This window comes from Ciconia boyciana, chromosome 3, assembly GCF_034638445.1.
Source record: "Ciconia boyciana chromosome 3, ASM3463844v1, whole genome shotgun sequence".
Lineage (NCBI taxonomy): Eukaryota > Metazoa > Chordata > Aves > Ciconiiformes > Ciconiidae > Ciconia > Ciconia boyciana.
In genome coordinates, this window is record NC_132936.1 from 38,874 (window position 1) to 58,133 (window position 19,260).

Here is a 19,260-nt window from a genome sequence, read left to right on the forward strand (position 1 = left end):
AGTACTGAATTTTGGTCGCCGGGTAGCAGCAGCGAGGGCGACAAAGCTCGTCACCGCGCATCCGTGGGTCCCGGGCTGCAGTATCGACTTTTTCTCGCCGGGCGGCAGTAGCGAGGGCAGCAACGCGCGCCACTGCGCACGCGCAGCTCCCGAGCGGCAGTACCAAATTTTGGTCGCGTGCGGCCAAGCGCGCTATTGCGCATGCGCGGCTCCAGGGCTGCAGTACCGACTTTTAGTCGCCGGGCGGCAGCAGCGACGGTGGCTCCGCTCCTCCCTTGGCTTACACCGGCCCCTCCACAGCCACCCGGGGCAGGGCAGCACCAGCCCCTCCACCGGCAGCCATCCCTTTACAGGGATAGGCCGTCGCCATCAGCCTCACTGCCCGCACCTGGGGCTTCTCCAGCCCCGGCCCACAGCTGGAGCCCAGCAGGAACAGGGGGCCATCACCTGACACCCACAGTGCATCACCTCCTACCCTGGGCTCTGTCACAGCCCCTCACCTGGTGCAAAGGAAGTGCAAACACAGCCAGGAGGTAAAAGGAGACAGCGAGTGTTTGTTCAGTCATGCACGTAACAAGTCTTCAGACTGAGTCTGCTCTGGGGGCTTGAGGCCCCTATGCTCCCCCCACCCCGAGACACCTCAGCAGTCGTTCCTGGCGCTGCGCTTGTTGGTCCAGAAGAAAAAAGAATAGGGGCAGGGAGCTGGACCAAGAGAGACAGAGAAAGACAAAAAGGCAACAAAGAACAGGGCAGAGAGCGAGGAATGAAACAACAGGGACAGGGAGCCAGGACAGCAAATGATGGAGGGGAAGGGGCAGTGGGGGGAAAAAACACAAAACAAAGCACATAGCTATACACTACAGAGCAGAGAGGGAAGAATTAAGAAATTGGGACAGGGAGACAGAAAAAAGAGAGCTGGAGAGCAAAAAGAATAACAATGCATACAGAAGGAAGAGGGAGGGAATTCTAAAATAGGGTCATTGGGGAGCCAGAGACAGCGAGATAAAGGACAAAAGTGACAGGCTACAGGGCAGAGGGGAAGGAATTAATGAATAGGGACAGAGAGCTGGCCAGCGAGGAGGCAGCTAGGAGCTTTCCTAGGAGGCATCTATGTAATTAAGATGCATCTGCTGTGCATCCATATGGGTGGACTGTAAGCATAGAAAAAAAGTCTCACATTAGAATAGTGAAGTGAAATGAAATCTCCTGCTATTAACCATCACACATTTGTTAGTACATAAAATACATTTAATTAAAACCAAAATATCAAACACTAGATTGATGAAGTTTCATGCAGCAGAGATTTCACTTGTGTCCTGGAACAGGACAGAACGCACTTTTGGAGACCCTTAAGTACTTTACATGATAATGCTGTCAGAGCTCAAAATCTTAGCTCTCAACAGGCACATCTAAAGAATTTGGAGCAAAAGAAAGTGCTATCTGGTTCCTTCAGCTTCAGGAAGTCACCGAGGCACATGGCCAAATGTGCAGTCAGTTGGATACAAAACCTTCAACTCATATGACCAACAGTTACTGCAGGAAGAAAGATGTAAATATATCAGAGGAAGCTGTTCACAGATAGAAGACTTCATGCATGGTTCCATGCAAGTTTCTTTATGCTGTTCCTTTACTTTTAACTCCATTACAAGGGATTCCAAACCCTCTGTTTCTGAAGGTTTCATTCATTCGGGTTGCTTCTTCTCTGGTATTTCATCCGTGTCTCTTGCATAAAGTTTCTGAAGGCTGGTTCTTCATGACTCTCCTCAGTAACTGGGGGGGGGGGGGAAATCAACAGTTCAGCACTTGTTCTATTTGTGTTACTGAAGAAAGCTAGAGTCAGGCTAGTCAGAGCAACACAAAGTCTATTTGATCTTCAACTTCATTACAAGGCAAAAGAAATAAGTGATCCTAAAAATCAATGGAACAGGGAAAGAATGAAGATTAAGTCTGTGAGCTATACAAGAGAAAAATCACACAGTGTAAGAACTTGGAAGATTGCTTCAAGACCAGGAGTCACAGGAACAGGGAAGAGAGCCAGGGGCAGAAACTGCAAGGCCAAAAAGATGATGAAACATACTGTGCATTAATCAGGTTCAGAGATCACGGCATGCTCCAAGCATAACAAGTTGTCTGGTTTATGCATGTTACACACCTATTAAAAATAATTACTTGACTAGAAGATTTACAATTGAACTTTCACAAAGGTTAGAGAGTGATATCATTGGACTAAGCATTGCAGCTGGGCTTCTGCTACAGATTCAGACACCTATATTTAGGTGACTGAATGTTTGCTCTCATTACAGTCAATCCAGTTAATGAAATACAGAGGGTATTTCCTAACTAGACAGGTAGCTTTTAGACTAGATCAGATCCCTCATTCCCTTACCTTCATGGTCAATGTCATCAGTATCACTCTCCCTCTCTTCTTCTTCATCAAGAGTTCCTCGTGTTAGGATCAGCTCAGAGGGACCCATTGCAGAAGCATCATCAGACCCTTGAAGGGAACAGAAATGGCTATACACAAAACAGCAAGCTAACAAGTTAGTTAGCTCGTGCCCTGGCAATTTCTATTTGCACATAAACACAGCAATTAATACCTACTCTAAAGGGACAAAAAGCTGCTTCTGGATTCCAAAGTTACAGGACAGACTGCATCAGCACCATAGTCAACCTCATATAAGGCAACAGTTCAACCAACAGCAGAGCTTTCTCATACTCTAATTTGACTGTTTCACCTTTTCTAAAGTATTTAATTACTTCTAGTACATCCACTGCTTTATCTACACAGCAGGGTTTCTTCTTCTCATGTATGCAGCTGACACATAGAAGAGCTAAGCTGACCCATCCCACATGAACTAAAGCCCCACTCCTCTTTACTAACAGGAAGATGGTTTCATGCTTTTGCTGTGAAGATAGAAAAGCGCTATATGACTTCTCAAGGCAGACTCTTCAGACAACTTCTGCAGTAAACTTAATCTTCCTAGTAAGGTACCTGCAAGTGTGCTGCCCTGCACACACACACTGCCCATGTCCTTCCACAAGTGTTCCAGCTGCTCTCTCTTTTGCTTATTTTGAGCTTTCTCCTGTAGGTACGAAGTTACATGTGGATTCTGAGTACACTCAAAACATCAGTAGAAGAGTAATCTCACCCAATGCTAGCAGTCTGTCCCCCAGCGAGAAAGCAGAAGTCAATAAGCAGGTCTTACATTACAACTAAGGTTACAGAGAACTTTTGGATAAACATGGAAAGAAACCTCCAGCATGATGGACTTCAAGAACATTTTCAGCAGCATCGGGAAACCAAAATCAGTGAAGTTGTGCCTGCAGAGAACTGTCCTTTGGACAGCCAGAACTCAAGGTGAGCAGAGCTACTGATTTTGGTACTACAATTCAGTCTTCATTATTAATTGTCCAAGTCAAAACAGTACACTTCACTGGTGCAGAAAGATACAGTGATACTCTCAACAAATCACTTTGCAAAGTTATTTTTAAAAAAGTCTCTATCCTTCTGAATGGAAGACATAAAAATCTTTCCCAATCATTTTCTCACAATTTGCCCAAATAAATTATTAGCACTAAAACACTGAGCAACATCTGTTTTACAAAATATCTTTATTTTTGTGAATATGTGCTCCACCAAATCTAGGAAAAAAAGACAGATGCTGAGCTTGAGGACAGGAGGTTTTCCACACTGAGTATGATTAGTAAATGAAATGTAGACCCTCCCAACATACAGGCAATTGTGTGCATAAAAGTGACAACAAGATACACTGCCCAGGTATACAACAGATAAAAATACTTACCAGTGTTTTTCTCAGGCGCTCATATTCTGGACGATATTCTCTGAAAAGATAAAGGAAGAGTGTGCATTCAGTCTGAACTAATACATGATTTATATTAAGGAAGGATCATCTTGGAGGTGTGTTTCCACCCCCAAAAAAGTTTTCTCTAGGCTTTCATGTTTGAGAGACATTTCAGAAAGACTAACGGTACTTTTTACCCAGATTTGGATTCTGAAACCAATAGATGCAAAATAAGTGAACATACTTCATTAAAATAGCAAACCTTTCTCACACCATCTTGTTGGATAAGAAATTAAACCAGCTCAACTGAGGTAGTCATTTCACTGCTATACCTAATCAGCTGATTTATCACTCTCCTCTAATCACAGACATGACTTTCTCTGCCAGTACCTGTGCCTCCTAAGACAGTTCAATGGAATCTCATACAGAAAGACTGTTCACAGACTTCCAAACTATTGTACCACTATGGGACCTTTGAAATGTTTCTTTAATGAAGTAAGGATAAAGTGGATGTGGATACCCTCTTCCGAGAATCATGGAATGGTTTGGGTTGGAAGGGACCTTTAAAGATCATCTGGTCTAACCTCCCTTGCATGGGCAGGGACATTTTTCACTAGATCAGGTTGCTCAAAACCATGTCCAACCTGACCTTGAACGCTTCCAATGATGGGGCATCCACAGCTTCTCTGGGCAACCTGCTCCAGTGTCTCCCCACCCTCATCATAAAAAATTTCTTCCTTACGTCCAACCTAAACCTACCCTCTTTCAGTTTAAAACCATTGTCCCTTGTCCTGTCACTACAGGCCCTATCAAAAAGTCTCTCACCATCTCTCTTGTAAGCCCCCTTTATATACTGAAAGGTAGCAATAAGGTCTCCCTGGAGCCTTTGCTTCTCCAGGCTGAACAACCCCAACTCTCTCAGCCTTTCTTCATAGGAGAGGCGTTCCAGCCCTCTGATCGTTTTTGCAGCCCTCCTCTGGACCCGCTCTAACAGGTCCATGTCTTTCTTGTACCATGGGCCCCAGAGCTGGACGCAGTGCTCCAGGCAGGGTCTCACAAGAGCGGAGTAGAGGGGCAGAATTATCTCTCTCAACCTGCTGGCCATGCTTCTTTTGATGCTGCCCAGGATACAATCACCATTCTGGGCTGCAAGTGCACATTGGCAGCTTATATGAAACCCTTAACTAGGGTTTCATTATGTAGGCAGTGTATCCCAGAATGATTGTTAGGTTATGTGGTAAAACTCCTCAGCACCTCCAAAGAGCACAGAGACACATTTGGGAGAGTGGGGAAGCACAAATAATACCCTGCCCAGATACTCCCAGGCCCATCACTGGAGAGCCATCAAAGCATCAAAGACCCATCTCAACAAGCCTAAAGGAACACAGGGGCACAGTGCCAGGCAGGGAATCCAAATTAAGGACTCGGAGGAAGGGATACCCTATCCTGGCTCCTCCCAGGGCTGCCCCAGGAGAACCATCAGCCCTGTGGTCCAGGCGTGAAACCCATCATCATGCTTCATCGGGAGCTCTCTGGATCACCTTGCGAGCACAGAAGGGTGGCTGCCTAGGGGTGCGGGACACATTATGGGATGCAGGGAAAGAGCATTTGGGGATAGTACAGGATTTATTATGGGACATTTAGGGGAGGAAGCAAAGGTGGGAAGAGGGAGGGATTTAGGAGATTTGAGGAGGAACAAGTGTGGGAAATAGAGGGATAAGGGAATAAAAGAGTCTATTTGCATGTAAGCAGAGACTAGGCAGTATGCAGACCTGGGGGCATGACCAGGCCAGACTAATCAGACCTGGGAGCATGAAGCTGTAGCAGCATCTCTCTGGCTATCCAATCCAGCATGATATATTTTCCTCTAACAATAATCTATGGTCTGGTTTAGGTATTTCTGAGTAATCCAAGATACTGGATTTGCTTTCTAATGTTACAGAGCAGTCTGGCAGTATTTCATGGGGAGGAATGCAGTAAGGAGCAAATTCTCAAAGAATTACTGAATTTCAACTTGCTAATCTATTCAGTCTCCCAAACTGATCTGTTAGCTTCCTGAGGACAATTCAAACCTTGATTATTGTATGGAATCAGAGGAAAAAAATGACTTCACAGATTTGGTGGCACAGATAGCTTTTACTTTTTCACTAAATAGCACAAAAATTCACCACTGAATAGTTCCTTTTAACTGCTGCTTTTTATGCTGACGCTCACACTTAAGTTTATTAGAAACCCTTGACTACCTTGGCTGTGAAAAGTGAACAGTCCTTCAAATCAAAGGAGTGGGCTCATGAATCAGTAACTTCAGCAAGTATTCACGGGGTCAGGGACCAAAGTTATCACCTTACCTCTCATATTCATCTACAGCTTTAGAAAGCTGAACAAAAAAATCATCCAGTCCTGTGCCGAGCACAGCAGAAACACCAACCACCTGTAAAAGAAAGCCATATACCAGAACTGAAGAGTAACTGAACCAAGTTTTTAGGTAACTGATGATTGATCAGAGCTGGAAAGACTAAGCAGTATCTTTAAAAAACAAACAAACAAAACAACTAAATAAAAAAATAGGGGAATCTAATGACACCCATTTAATCATTACAGTGGCATAAGAGTATGCAATAATACTTCCGCTTCTGTCGTTCCTACTTCCAACCTCTTTCTCCGCCTGCTGTTAATGTTTGCTACCTCTGGTTTTGGGGGGTTTTTTTTGTTTTGGTTTGGTTTTTTGTTTTCTTTCTCTCTCTTATTTAACTCAGGAACCTGTGTTTTCCTGTCCGTTTTACAAATTTTACCACGGCGGGGGAGGGGGGGGACGGGAAGCAACAGTTTAAAAAAAAAAAAGAAAACCTGACTGCACCCACCTTTGTACCTCCAATCTCAATACCCCACAAAAAACATAGTTAAGACAATACAATGCCTAAACATAATGAACAAGATAGGGCAATTCAAAAAAAAGATCAAGGCTTTCTTCTGTTTACTTGGTTATTGTTAATAATCCAAGTTCTCATTCTGAACCTAGTATTCTGAACCTAGAACCAAGTGGCTAGTATGACTGCTGCAATATCAGTGTACTAGAATTAAAGAGCAAAATAGACCACAAGAACTGACCTTTTGCCTCTGAAGTTCTGTCTAATACAGAATTTGTATTTAGCTGAAGCACATTTTAAAAGGTAACCAATCCAACCCCCAGAACAGCAAGAGATGGAGAATGTAATCAGTTACTATGGCAATACATTCATAATGCACATCTGCTTTCTAATTTGAACTTGTCTGTCATTACATTTCTGGCCATTTGTTCTGCTTTTATTAAATCAATTATCTAAAAATACCTTTAATTAAGACTATTACTAGTCAGTACTTGGTGACCCTTAAGAATCTTACATCCTCTGATGAAAATTCTCCCTCTTTTTCATAAGACAGTCTTAACTACTCACTTTCAAATGTAAGACTTTTTCCAACACAGCCTTGCATTTTATCAATAGTACAGTAAATATGCAGACAATCAACCATTCCAAAGGATTTTACGCATTATTTTAGGCACTGTGCCGATATATATAAATATTTATACTTTCATTGCACTTAAGTACAAGCTGCCTTTTACTCTGTAATCCTCTGCATATGTCCTGCTCTCCGGTCTACTGTTCTAATAGATATGACATGCATACAAACAGTTGATTAGCAAATAAGGACTAGGAATTACTTTAGTCCTGTATATGGCACCACTACAATCCATTTTGAAATACTGTATATTGTTCCACATAGGGCACTTATAATATTTTTGTTCTGGCTAAATTATCTATATGAATGGAATAATTATTTATTTCCATTGCCTTTCTTGTAATATCCATAAAGCCATTTGCTTGCTTTTTCTTAAGTAAAAGCTGATGAAAAACACAATTAGCTGAACCCTTTTAGCACAGACTATGGGATCATTAACATCCTCCAATGTATAGTGTTTTCAGAGAAACAGAATGGATTTGTCCTCTCAAAACCTGGGAAGTGGGGAAAAAAAACACTTTTTCTGGCATCAGCAAATGTACAGGGTTTTTTTGTTTGTTTTTGAGATTCTTTCCATTCTTCCTACATAGTGAATTGCCCAACTGTACTTGACACTTTCAAAACAAGGAAAATTATCTCAGATGGGAGACACTGCAACACAGAACATTACCTCTTACCAGTCTATCTTAGCTTTCTTCTGATAATTAATCACAATTCAGTATTAAATTATTCAGGCTGCCACTCAGCATGACAAGCAACTAAAGTTCCTTTATGTTCAAACCTGCAAATCCTCGCCCCCAATGCAAGGCTCATCAACAGATTCCAGTTCAAAAGGGCAGTGCAAAGCCCTTTTACAGAAGGACAGAATGGTTGAGGCTCGAAGATACCTCTGGAGATCATCTAGTCCAACCTCTCCTGCTCAAAAAGCAGGATTAACTAGAACATGTTCCTTAAGATCTTGTCTGAGTGTGTTTTGAGTATCTCCAAGGATGGAGACTCCACAATTTCTCTGGACCATCTGTTCCAGTGCTCAATCAGTAAAATTACAGTAATTCTTTTTTCCTCTTCTGTTTAAACATAGTTTCCTGTGTTTCACTTCATGTCTATTGCCTCTTGTGCTTTCACTGGGCACCACTGAAAAGAGCGTGCCCCTGTCTTCCTTACATCCTCCCATTTATACACATCAATAATATCCTCCTTGAGCTTTCTCTTTCCCCAGGCTTTTATGAGAGGTAGTAAAAAAAGGAAGATTCTTACCTTCAGTGAACTGTAAAATTCATCCAACACTAAACTCATAGAACGAGTCAGGTTACTGACATAGGATGTCTCGTGATTCAGGGCATCCTGAAAAGTCTCAAAGTCCTGCATCCATTCTACTGCAAAACTGTGGTCAATTATGTCAGTCTGGAAGGAGAAGAGAAAATTTTCAGAAGTAATAATGACGAATTCTTAGCCTTAGGCTGTTAACTAGACAAATACAAAATTTACATCTTAAACTTACTTTCAAAATACTGATCTTTTCAAAATATTCAGCCCTGGTCTGAAGTTTGCCAAGCTCTGTTTTTATCAAACCAACTACTTGAATACAGAAGAGAAGACAAACAACCACTATCCCAGTTTTAAGAAGGCATGTTTAAGAAAACAATTGCAAGTCTAAAGGCTTCTATGGCTTACTGGAAAGGGGCATTCAAAAATTGCATACTGTGCAAGAAAGTTTAAGTTGTAAATATTAGATCGTATGATTGAGGCCAGACAAGAACAGTCCTCATTGAAGATCCCATCCTTTCTTGATTGGCTTGGGGGTCAGGGGCGAGAGGGAGCCACTTCCACATTGGGTAACAGCCTACAGGATCTTTATAAAAAGTGAGCTGTGCTCTGACCTGAAGAAGTTACAACCTAAACTCAGTGCAAGACAATGGATACAAACAGGTGAGATGGTTTCATAATTTTACATGGATTAGTATGCAAACAGTCTATTAAAGAATTTTATAAACACATCTTACCGCATGTATATCCACTATTATCACAATATAGAGGTGTCTAAAACTCCGATATATTTCATTTCCCAGCACCAATGGGAAGGAGGAAAATAGATAAAAGTATTGCCTAGCATTACTCAAGAGATTAGAGACAGAACTGAATCCATCAAGGGTCAAAGCCTGACTATTTAGAGTTACCTTGATTAAATTCTATAAATAAAATGAAATCAACTCTACAAATTATTTTTTTTCCTCTGCAAATCTTAACATTCCTTAAATCTATGTGTTTGTCACTGCATGTATATCAGTTCCTTGGGATTCTTCCATTCTTCTCAAGAGTCAATTTTAAAATGCATGTCAAAAATTCTTCAAATGCTGTTGGCTTTACTTTTTACCGAAGGCTAAATATCAGATCAAAATGAAGTTTAAAGTTATGAATCCTAAGCCTTGGGTCTACCTTTCCTTACATATACTGATGAAGTCCCATTTCTTTCAGTCTTTCAAAAAATGTATTTTCTTAAGAGAGAATGATTTTCCTACCTCATGCTTTTTTCTACCGAAAAAGCTTAACAGCTTATTCTAAAATTACTGTCTAGAGTTAGAAAGAAAACAGTGTGCAAAAGCTTGCTAAGTAAGCACGCAGATATCAAAGACATGCGTGGTTTGGGTCACTGGGAAGATGTGTGTATTTGGAGCACATCAGACACTAATCCTACTCGGCTGGCGTGACGTAAAATTTCACATTCAAACCATGGGTTTTCTAGAGGAAGCATATGGGATATACATGCATGCACACACAAAGCTTGCTATGTTGGGGAGCAACTCCTTGAATACAAAGGATGTTTGTGGGGAAAAGGAAGAGTACTCACACCAAAAATCTAATGGGATTATTTTAATATGTGAAATTGTTATGTTTAAAGAGCCAGCTAGCTGTTAAGTTCAAAAGCATTCCTTTAAGGCTACAAGTACCTTACACAACAGTGGAGGTGTATCCTTAGGCTAGTAAGTATCTGCTTTCTGGCAAATACTGGCCTATTTTTAGTGTCACTGATCAGAACCAAACACCTTTTGTTAAGTTCTGCCTGCTACGATACATAGGACTCCTTCCTCAAAACAGGCAGGTGTTACACAATTCCCACTGTGAGTCATCAGCCTGCTGCTGAGTAGAAATAATTAATGATTAAGGCAATTGTTCTGAAGAAGCAGGGGACTGTAAGAGCAGATTCAGTAATAAACTTACCCTTATGTTCCAAAGTTAAGTTTCCTTATAGCCTAAGGTTAAGGTTAAGGTGCAAAACATTTTTCAAATTGTTAGTATCATCTCTAACTTGAACATTTGGGTGTAACTGCCCATCCCTGATTCTTCTTGTGCATTTGTATACCAGATTAAAGACCCTTTTAGATTCGGTTTTCAGCCTGCAGCTCCCTCCCAGCCTCTCTTTTCTAGAAAATCTCTTATTGTAGTAAGACAAAGACACTACAGCAAAGCAAGCTAAACAGAACAATGTTCCACTAGGACATAGAAACCATAGCTTTAACTTACTTTGTTCATGACAACAATGAAAGGTAGCTTTGTCTTGTATAGGATACTGGGGGGGAGGAGGGAACAAAAAAAAAGAAACACAAAAAAAACTATTAAAAATTAATTTAAATCTCACTAGAATAGAAAACAAGTTAAGCGTAAGGCAGACAAGACTTCTGTAAAACCGAATACATTTGACTTCAAAAGATAATTATTTCCCTCCACATCAGTTAGAATGTAATTTTCACCCAGATCCTGCTTACCGTCATTGATCAAAATATGCCCCCCCCCAAGATGTAAATCAACCCAGTTGATTTTGATTACTATTTCTATGACACTCAGATCCCAGTTTTTAATCCTCTTGGCATTTTCTAATTATTTTGACTCAAACCTTAGGTTCTGAGATATTATTTGTGAACTAAGCGATAAATTCAAATAACTCAAAACATCTATAAAGCAAAACTACCTTGAAACATGAGCTTACATATTCATTCCACTGTATATGTTCTAGCATCTTTTGCTCAACACTAATGTCAGAAAAGGCAGCACGGGCTAAGACATTTTGCATACTCCTATCATAGTGATACAGCTTTTGACCTTGGTACAAGCGTTGACAGGTTTTTTGAAAACGTTTTACCAACATTTACCATGAATTACGACAGCCCTAGTTGATCTTTACATAGGTATTTAGTCCCTGGTTTAACATGAAAGAAAACAGATAAACCCATGTACGAGGAGGAAGACAGTAAATCAAGAACTCCATGCTATGCTGAGCTCCAAACAAATCTTGAAGAATCACCGAAAGTATCAATAATATTAAAAAAATAGAATATTATATGTTTACAAGAAGGAGCTTAAACTAGGCTATCCTGATACATCTTAGATAAATGATTTCATAAGCAACAGGCAATGTGTTAGATCTGATGTAACTAGCCTTCATCACACTAAGGTCTCATGGATTATTTAATGCTTTCAGTGGGAGTTTTGACTAAATGACCTCCAGATGTCCACTGGCACCTAAATTATTTTGCTTATCCAATGGGAAAACCACTAGGACAGAGAATAACCAAAACAGCAGATTAAGTGGATATGAGGCATCAATGCGCACTTGCAGCCCAGAAAGCCAATCGTATCCTGGGCAGCACCAAAAGAAGTGTGGCCAGCAGGTTGAGGGAGGTGATTCTCCCCCTCTACTCTCGTAAGACCCCACCTGGAGCACTGCATCCAGCTCTGGGGCTCATGGTACAAGACAGACATGGACCTGGTAGAGCGGGTCCAGAGGAGGGCTGCAAAAATGATCAGAGGGCTGGAACGCCTCTCCTATGAAGAAAGGCTGAGAGAGTTGGGGTTGTTCAGCCTGGAGAAGCAAAGGTTCCAGGGAGACCTTATTGTGGCCTTTTAGTATATAAAGGGTCTTATAAGAAAGACAGAGAGAAACTTTCTACCAAGGCCTGTAGTGACAGGACAAGGGATAATGGTTTTAAACTGAAAGAGGGTAGGTTTAGGTTGGACATAAGGAAGAAATTTTTAATGATGAGGGTGGCGAGACACTGGAGCAGGTTGCCCAGAGAAGCTGTGGGTGCCCCATCATTGGAAGCATTCAAGGTCAGGTTGGACAGGGCTTTGAGCAACCTGATCTAGTGAAAAATGTTCCTGCCCACGGAAGCGGGGGTGGACTAGATGGTCTTTAAAGGTCCCTTCCAACCCAAACCATTCTGTGATTCCCCTCCAAGTATCAAAGAGACACAGCAATCAAAGCAGATGGACTGCATTTTCAGCTTTTCTCACCTGCAGGCATACAGCATGTTGGACATAAAGGTGATAGGGTTAGTACTGCGAGAGGTGTCCATCACATAAACAACAACTGAAGGAAAAGAGGAAGCCTGGAAACACAAAGTAAAAGATATTTTAATTAGAAGTACATGCTATTCAACAGCCACTTCTTTCACACAGCCTCACTGTCAAGTCATGTAGAAAACACTTACCAAGGCCTCAGTTATGATGGTTCCTGATGCTGACCAGGTGAATACCTCAATTTGCCCTGGTGTGTCAATAATAACATACCTGTTAAGAAGTCACCCCCGACAAACAATAAAGGAAAATTAGTTAAGCACAAGGTCCTGTTCTGACTAGATTACCACAAGCCCATAATGGCAAATCACATGATTATTCTGTTACAGATCAGAAAAGCTTCTCCCGAACAGTGACAAGATTTGTGGGCATGCCTGAAAATTTCCTGTGTGAATTTTGTAACTAAGAAGCACATACGCTCTTCAGATTCTATTAAAATTGAAGACATCAATTTGACAGACACTTAGTACTGCAGACTCTTCAGAAGAAGAATTAATTGTTGCCTATTTGAACAGTGCATGAGAAAAAATGACAGTCTAATGGTAGACAAGAAAAGTAGAACTGGAATCAGCAGACATTTCTTCAATGTATCTGAAGAAAGTCTAGTTTATCTGTCTTAATTCTATGCCCTTTTCCACATAAAATTTATACCAAGGCTGAAAAACAACTAGAAAACGTGCAGAGAACCTTTTTAGGATTTCACATGGTTTTCCCACACTGATCCCAGAAAACTAGAACTTGGTAGAATGTACTCACTTGGATGCATTTTGTCTTTTTTCAATAAACTTCATCACCTGAATGAAAAAGAAGGAGTATACTTTGTATTTAGGCTCACAACAGGAAACTTTCATAATCATTTCATAACAGAAACTGCATTAACTTGCACAGCTGCATGTATGTATCAAAATAAGATTAAAGCCTCTAAGCTTTTCAATGTGTGAAAATGCCCTACTAAGGAAGGGTGGAAAATGCTCAGATGCTGCATAGGTCAAAGACAACCTTGATTTTGTCCATGTTCTAGTACCTGGCTAAAGAAATGGTATAACAAATGCAGTTGTTCCCTACCTTTTTACTAAGAGATTGTGCACTGTCTCAATATCTTGCATAAGTTCCCACCCCTGCGCTGATTCAGCATTATGATTTAAGAGAGCAGTCAATTATCAAATAACCCTAGGAAAACTTAACCCATTTCCAGAAGTGACCTTCCCTACTTCAAAATCAGAGCGTTCATATGAAAGATTTTATAGTGAACATAGTGCAACAGAACAGTTACATACAGACTAAAGAATATTCTGTACACGTGGCTTCTATATGTTACTTTTTAAAAAGCTGAAAAAACGAAATCTCTCAAATGAAAGCTAATGCACTTTGGCTGCTTTGTAAAATACATGGTTCTGTACGGAGAATACTCTAACTCCAAAGAAATATTAAGAGGCTAGCCAACCACAGTGCTCTCTGAGACTCCATATACACAAAAAACCCCACATTCTCCCAGCACAGTATCTGTAGCACAGTATCACATAGGAACAACCTCATACCTGATCAAATCTTGTAGCAAAGAGATTGAGAGAGGTCACTATTCCACCATTTGGGCCCAGCCCATATCTAGACACTTAATTTAGGAAAGCAGATGATTATGCAGACCTCAGAGGGCTTCTTTTTCAATTCTGATAATAGTTGGCTAGGTACAATGCACGTTGGATACCTTGCAGCAAAAGACAATACCCCTAATACAGAATTAAGTCTTCTAAGTGATGCAGTAGCATAACAAATACAAAGTGGTCTCTCTCTTGCCCAAATACGTGTGATTGACAAAAGGAAAAGAGGCTATACTGTGGCTTCCCCTTGCCATTATTCAAGCATTACCATTCTGGACAAAGAGAAAATATACTTATGTGTATACATCAAAGCCATCTTCATCTTTCCAAAAAGATTTACAACATAGCCAGTAACTCAGAATTTAACAATGCCCTGAAAGCACTTAATTTTAAGAATTTATACTTCAAAAGATAAATAAAAGATTTCTTGCGCAAATACATTTTTAGCAGAATTTAAATGATAATGGGAATGAATGTTGTAAAGATACTCAAAGTGTCAGCTTAAAGATGAAGATTTCAAAATCCTTTTTCAGGCACACAGATCTGTATACTAATTATGTTCGAAGAAACAAAGAATTATTTTTTTTAACTGCATAAGAACCAGCAATGATTCATAAGTACATACTGTCTTCTAGGGCCACTACTCTCAATATCCAAACACGAGGCCAGGCATCCTCCTTAAGCACTATTTAATGAGATGCTTAAACTCCAGTAATAACAAATAAAGACACAGTAAAGCAAATAATGCACCTACATACCAAACTGAAACTTATACTTGGATGTTTTGCTGGTTACTTCAAATCAAACAACAGCCAAAATCAAGAATCCTATCCCCCACCATCTTTATTCTTGTCTAAAATATTAAAGAGTCACACTAGCAAGTCAAATCCAAATGCTGTATATTATCTCCATCTGCACAAGCTATTACTTAGGAGACAAAGGACCTCCATACCCCTCTGGTATGTCCACTCATAAGTCCACTCATTTTAGTGTAATGTTACTGAACTACAGTCATCAAAGCACTGTGCAGCAAGAGCCAACAGTCCAATGTCTTTGAGATTCAGGAAGACAACAGTGCTTTGATTATGGTCAAACAATGTGGAAATAGTTTTCTCCACCTACTATAGGCAAATAGGAATTTGCATATTTGTTTATAACAAATAAAATTAGACTTGTTAAAACATGGGGAAAAGGCTGCCGGCTTCCACAAAGAAAGATACAAGCTCTTCGAAAGGACAACAGAAAAAAAAAGATGTGGGCAGAGTGCCTATTATTTGTAAAAACATACTATTAGGCAGAATCACTTTTAGCATGGGAGAAAATGGAGTATCAAATCTTGTAGAACATACATTCTAACCTCACATGCAAGAAATACATAGTCAAAAATTTCTGACCTTCATGCAACATTCTCCATTACTGCAATCCCCAACACCTCCTGGCCCCTTCATCATAGTGTGCAGAAGTGACAGACTATTTTCACAAAATCTGAGATTTCAAATATCATTATTTAGACAAAAAAAGGATACTGTTTCATAACTTCTTTGTACTTCACGGTGTCCCTGATATCTAGAGGAGGAAAACATATAAACAGTTTTAGGACATCACTTTTAAAATATCCTTCTTCATCAATTTACTGACAGGTGAAAGCCCTTCTTTTTCTAGCAAGTCTCCTTTTATCTCAGTAACAGATCTAGCACCAACAGGAAAAATCTCCCAAACAGAATAAATAAAATCTAACAGATTTGCTATGCTCTCAACATACATAGGAAACCCAACGTAATTCACGTGAAACACCACCAATTTAGGTATTTAAGCAGTAACTGCTTCCGTTGAATTTTATTCTCAGCTGATCAACATCAGTTAACAAAGTATACATATCTAACTGTATTATTAGAGATCCAGCACTGGAACAGATACTCTAGTTATTCACCTGACATCAATAAAACAACTTTGGTATCCATCAACTTTGGTATCCTCTGGAGAGGCAGGCTGACAAACTTTAGAAAGTTTAAGAGACAGGACCCTCACAAACCTAATGACTGGTAAGCCCTTTGGAACAGCTAAGCATACGGTCTGTTTTATTGTTAAGACATTATCTCTAAAATTAATGTCTCTTAAAGTGCTTTAAAGAAGTTATTTGGTAGCACATATGGCTACCACCGTGCTGGATATAGGAAACCAGATAGAATCTGCTAATATGTTCATCGCTGACAAAGAAAAAAAAAACATGAGAACCCAAACAGATCAAATCACACCAGATGATATAAAAAACGCGATGGAAGAATGCCTTTAGTCCTAAAAATTCACATGTTAAAGACTGGTAGGAGAAAGGAGTTAAATAAATTTAAAAAAATCTTGAAGTCCTTCTTGTGTTGGAATCTTAGAATCTCTTAAAGAGAACATAAGCAGCCAAATATCTCACATACCCAGCCCACCCCCGCTTCCGCGAACTATATGAAAAGCAATATACCAAAAAAGGTTTTATTTATTTATGGCAAAACACACTTGCTTCATTCTGGCGGACTCTACGAACACGCCACACCTCTGGTCCGGGACGACTACCTCCCTCCCACCCACTCCCGCCCATCACCCGCCACAGCCCGAGGCTAAGCCAGGGCGGCAGGACTCACCGATGTTGGCGGGGAAGGGCAGGTCGTGCACGGCGGGGTCCAGGTTGATCACGTACGGGGGGCTGCGTTGCCCATGCAGGTGGGCCGCGAGTCGCTAAAGGGACACGAGGAGGCATCAGGCCCCGCTGGACATGGGGGTAGCACTGAGAGAAACCAGCAGCTCCCCACAGCCCCCCAGCCGCCCCTCACCTGTACGAAGGTGGTTTTCCCGGAGCCGGCCATGCCCAGCACCAGCACGCACACGGGGGGCGCCTCTGCCAGCCCGCTCGCCGCCTCCACCGCCGCCATCTTCCCAGCACCCACTTGTCCTTCCGGGGAAAGGGGAGGAAGGCGGTGAGGCGGCCCCACAGCACCCCGCCATGACCCGCTCGGGACCCGGCTGTCCCCTGCCGCCGCCGGCTGGGCACACGCCGCGGGCTCGCGCGGCCTCCGCGCGCTGGACGGCCCGGTCGGGGCCCGGGGGCAGCCGGCAGCACCCCCCCGCGTGGCTCGGGGCCGGCTACCGCCGTGAGGAGGCGACCGGAAGCGGGCGGGCGGGACCTCGCCGTCGTGCGCGGGCGGGCGGGGCGCGTGCGGACGTGGCGGCAGCGGCGGCACCGGCACCATGCGGGGCGGCGGCGGCGGCTCGGTGAGTGCCTGGGGTCCTCGCCGCCGGTGCTGCCGGATGCTGCTCCGGGGGCGCGCGGCCGGGCTGTGGTCCGGGGGCGGGGGGCGCACGGGGCCGGAAGCTGCCGCGAGGTGGGCTCCGCCGTCGGGATGGCGCGAGCGGGCCGGCGCCACCGGAACAGCCGCGATGCGACTTCTGCTTCGCCCCGAGGATCTCGCTGGGCTTGGGACTGGAAGGAGAGGGGACCTGGCCCGGGTCGGCCCGGTGCTGATCTGCGCGGGCGGTGCGGCCTTGGCTCGATGAGCGGCCCCAGTCTGTTTGCCACCCGGCGGCGAGCGGGACCCGCTCCGGGGTGCCTGGAGAGCCGCCAGGGACAGCGGAAACACCTGCTTTCCGTTTGAAAGCCTGGTCGCCTACTGACGCCGAGCCCGGGGAGCGGCGGGCCCAGCTCTGCTCGGCTGCGGGCCGGGGAGGGATGCGGAACAGGGCGCTGCTGGCTCCCGGCGCTAGTCGTGGCGTTTTATCCGAAAGGTCTTCGTTGCAGGAGGCGGTAGTCCATGAAGTATGAAGGTAGAAATGGAAACGTGGGACTGAAACAGGGAGTTCCCCAAAGGGTGCTGAGCTATCACACCGGCCCCGGGTCCCGGAGGTTTTCCCTCGGGGGTAGGGACAGTCACGGCAGTGCAGGACACTTGGTGCTTCTGTTATCCCACAAGTGTGAGGTCGTTTACCCGGTGTGCGACGCACCAGTATACACACAGGGCAGAGGTATTTTTATTTTGTGTCTGCACAGAGGTGGGTGCTGGGTGGTAGCTCCACAAAGCTAGCACAAAGTTCGGTCATACAGGTGCAGTATTTATACAGTCTAGTTCTGCATATTCATAAGTAATTACACGAAGCAGTTTTCTATTGGTCTACATTTCTCTTATTTCAACTTAAAGCTACAGTGCTACTTTAATATTCTGCACATGCCCAAAGGTGAGGGGTCTCTGCTTGGGCCGGGGTCTCCAGCTCAAGGGTTGTGACTTTTAGTATTATAATGAGGATAGTTCATGCGAGGGTGCTTCTTATCACACTTCTACTAGTTGTTTCAGATGGTTCCCAAAACATCTTAATTAGCTTACATATTTCTCCAGGATGTGCTTCACTCCCAAGGACAGTAATTCTTGTTTAGATGTTCCACGTTCCAGTCTGAATCCCCCTTATCAACTTTACGTAAGCCACGGCCTTCCACCAACTCCTGTTAGACTACACTGTTAGACTGCACTTCCACTGACACCTCTCTGTAGCTATAGGACTGACTCACTGGCGGTTGCTACATCAGTCTCCTGACCTCTGCGAGAGTTTCTGTGCTGTGCTTGAAGACCATCTTTCCAGGTGCGTTGTGGAGCACCCTGTCTGCAGCAGCAGGCCATGTTCCAGGTCACAGAAACGTCCCACAGTCCATAGGGAGGCAGAAATGGCCCACTCACAAATGAAGTTTGTTTATCTTTTCAGGCTCTAGACCACTGTTTCTCTTTTTCTAACCTGTGCAAGGAGGTTGTGTTTTTTGTTTTCCATATGTCCAGCCCTTGGGCATTCCTGCATACTTTAGGTCTCTGTTTTCTAAGTGGGAAGTACACTGTATAAATAAAAAACATTCAAAACTTAAACACCAGTTTCTCTAGATGTTTCCTTCATAATTGCTGCTATCAGCTTCTCAGAAAGGAAGGCTAGACAGATCATCTGTACTCTATTTTATTGCTGATGCTTAACTGTGACCTAAATTCTTC

The 19,260-nt window shown here is 42.8% G+C and overlaps 2 protein-coding genes across 3 annotated transcripts in view; one reads left to right on the forward strand and one right to left on the reverse strand.

Moving 5' to 3' along the window:
* Nucleotides 1–1,226: 1,226 nt before the first annotated feature.
* Nucleotides 1,227–17,547, reverse strand: GPN1 (GPN-loop GTPase 1). Of its 2 annotated transcripts, XM_072857993.1 has the most exons (14): nt 17,071–17,547; nt 16,882–16,975; nt 15,778–15,817; nt 14,192–14,258; nt 13,410–13,447; nt 12,788–12,866; nt 12,591–12,685; nt 10,824–10,869; nt 8,559–8,705; nt 6,152–6,234; nt 3,804–3,843; nt 2,993–3,083; nt 2,387–2,494; nt 1,227–1,770 (listed from the first exon to the last, which is right to left on the reverse strand). In XM_072857993.1, the coding sequence occupies exons 1-14, from the start codon at nt 17,485–17,487 to the stop codon at nt 1,679–1,681; spliced, it is 1,437 nt and encodes a 478-aa protein (XP_072714094.1). In that variant the 5' UTR covers nt 17,488–17,547; the 3' UTR covers nt 1,227–1,678. The 2 variants fall into 2 exon arrangements, with proteins under 2 accessions (XP_072714094.1, XP_072714096.1); XM_072857995.1 differs by lacking the exon at nt 16,882–16,975 and having other exon boundaries at nt 17,071–17,242.
* Nucleotides 17,348–19,260, forward strand: part of ZNF512 (zinc finger protein 512) — a 44,032-nt gene continuing 42,119 nt past the window's right edge. The window contains 1 exon segment of the mRNA XM_072857992.1: nt 17,348–17,509. Within this exon segment, the coding sequence (XP_072714093.1) occupies nt 17,486–17,509 (24 nt within the window). The 5' untranslated portion in view covers nt 17,348–17,485.

Coding starts and splice junctions, on each gene's coding strand:
- GPN1 (XM_072857993.1), bottom strand. CDS start 17,487: ATGGTGCCGGTGCCGCCGCTGCCGCCACGTCCGCACGCGCCCCGCCCG. Junction 12,867..13,409: donor AAAAGACAAAATGCATCCAA/GTGAGTACATTC, acceptor ACTTCTTAACAG/GTATGTTATTATTGACACAC. Junction 3,844..6,151: donor GCTGTAGATGAATATGAGAG/GTAAGGTGATAA, acceptor TTATCTTTTCAG/AGAATATCGTCCAGAATATG.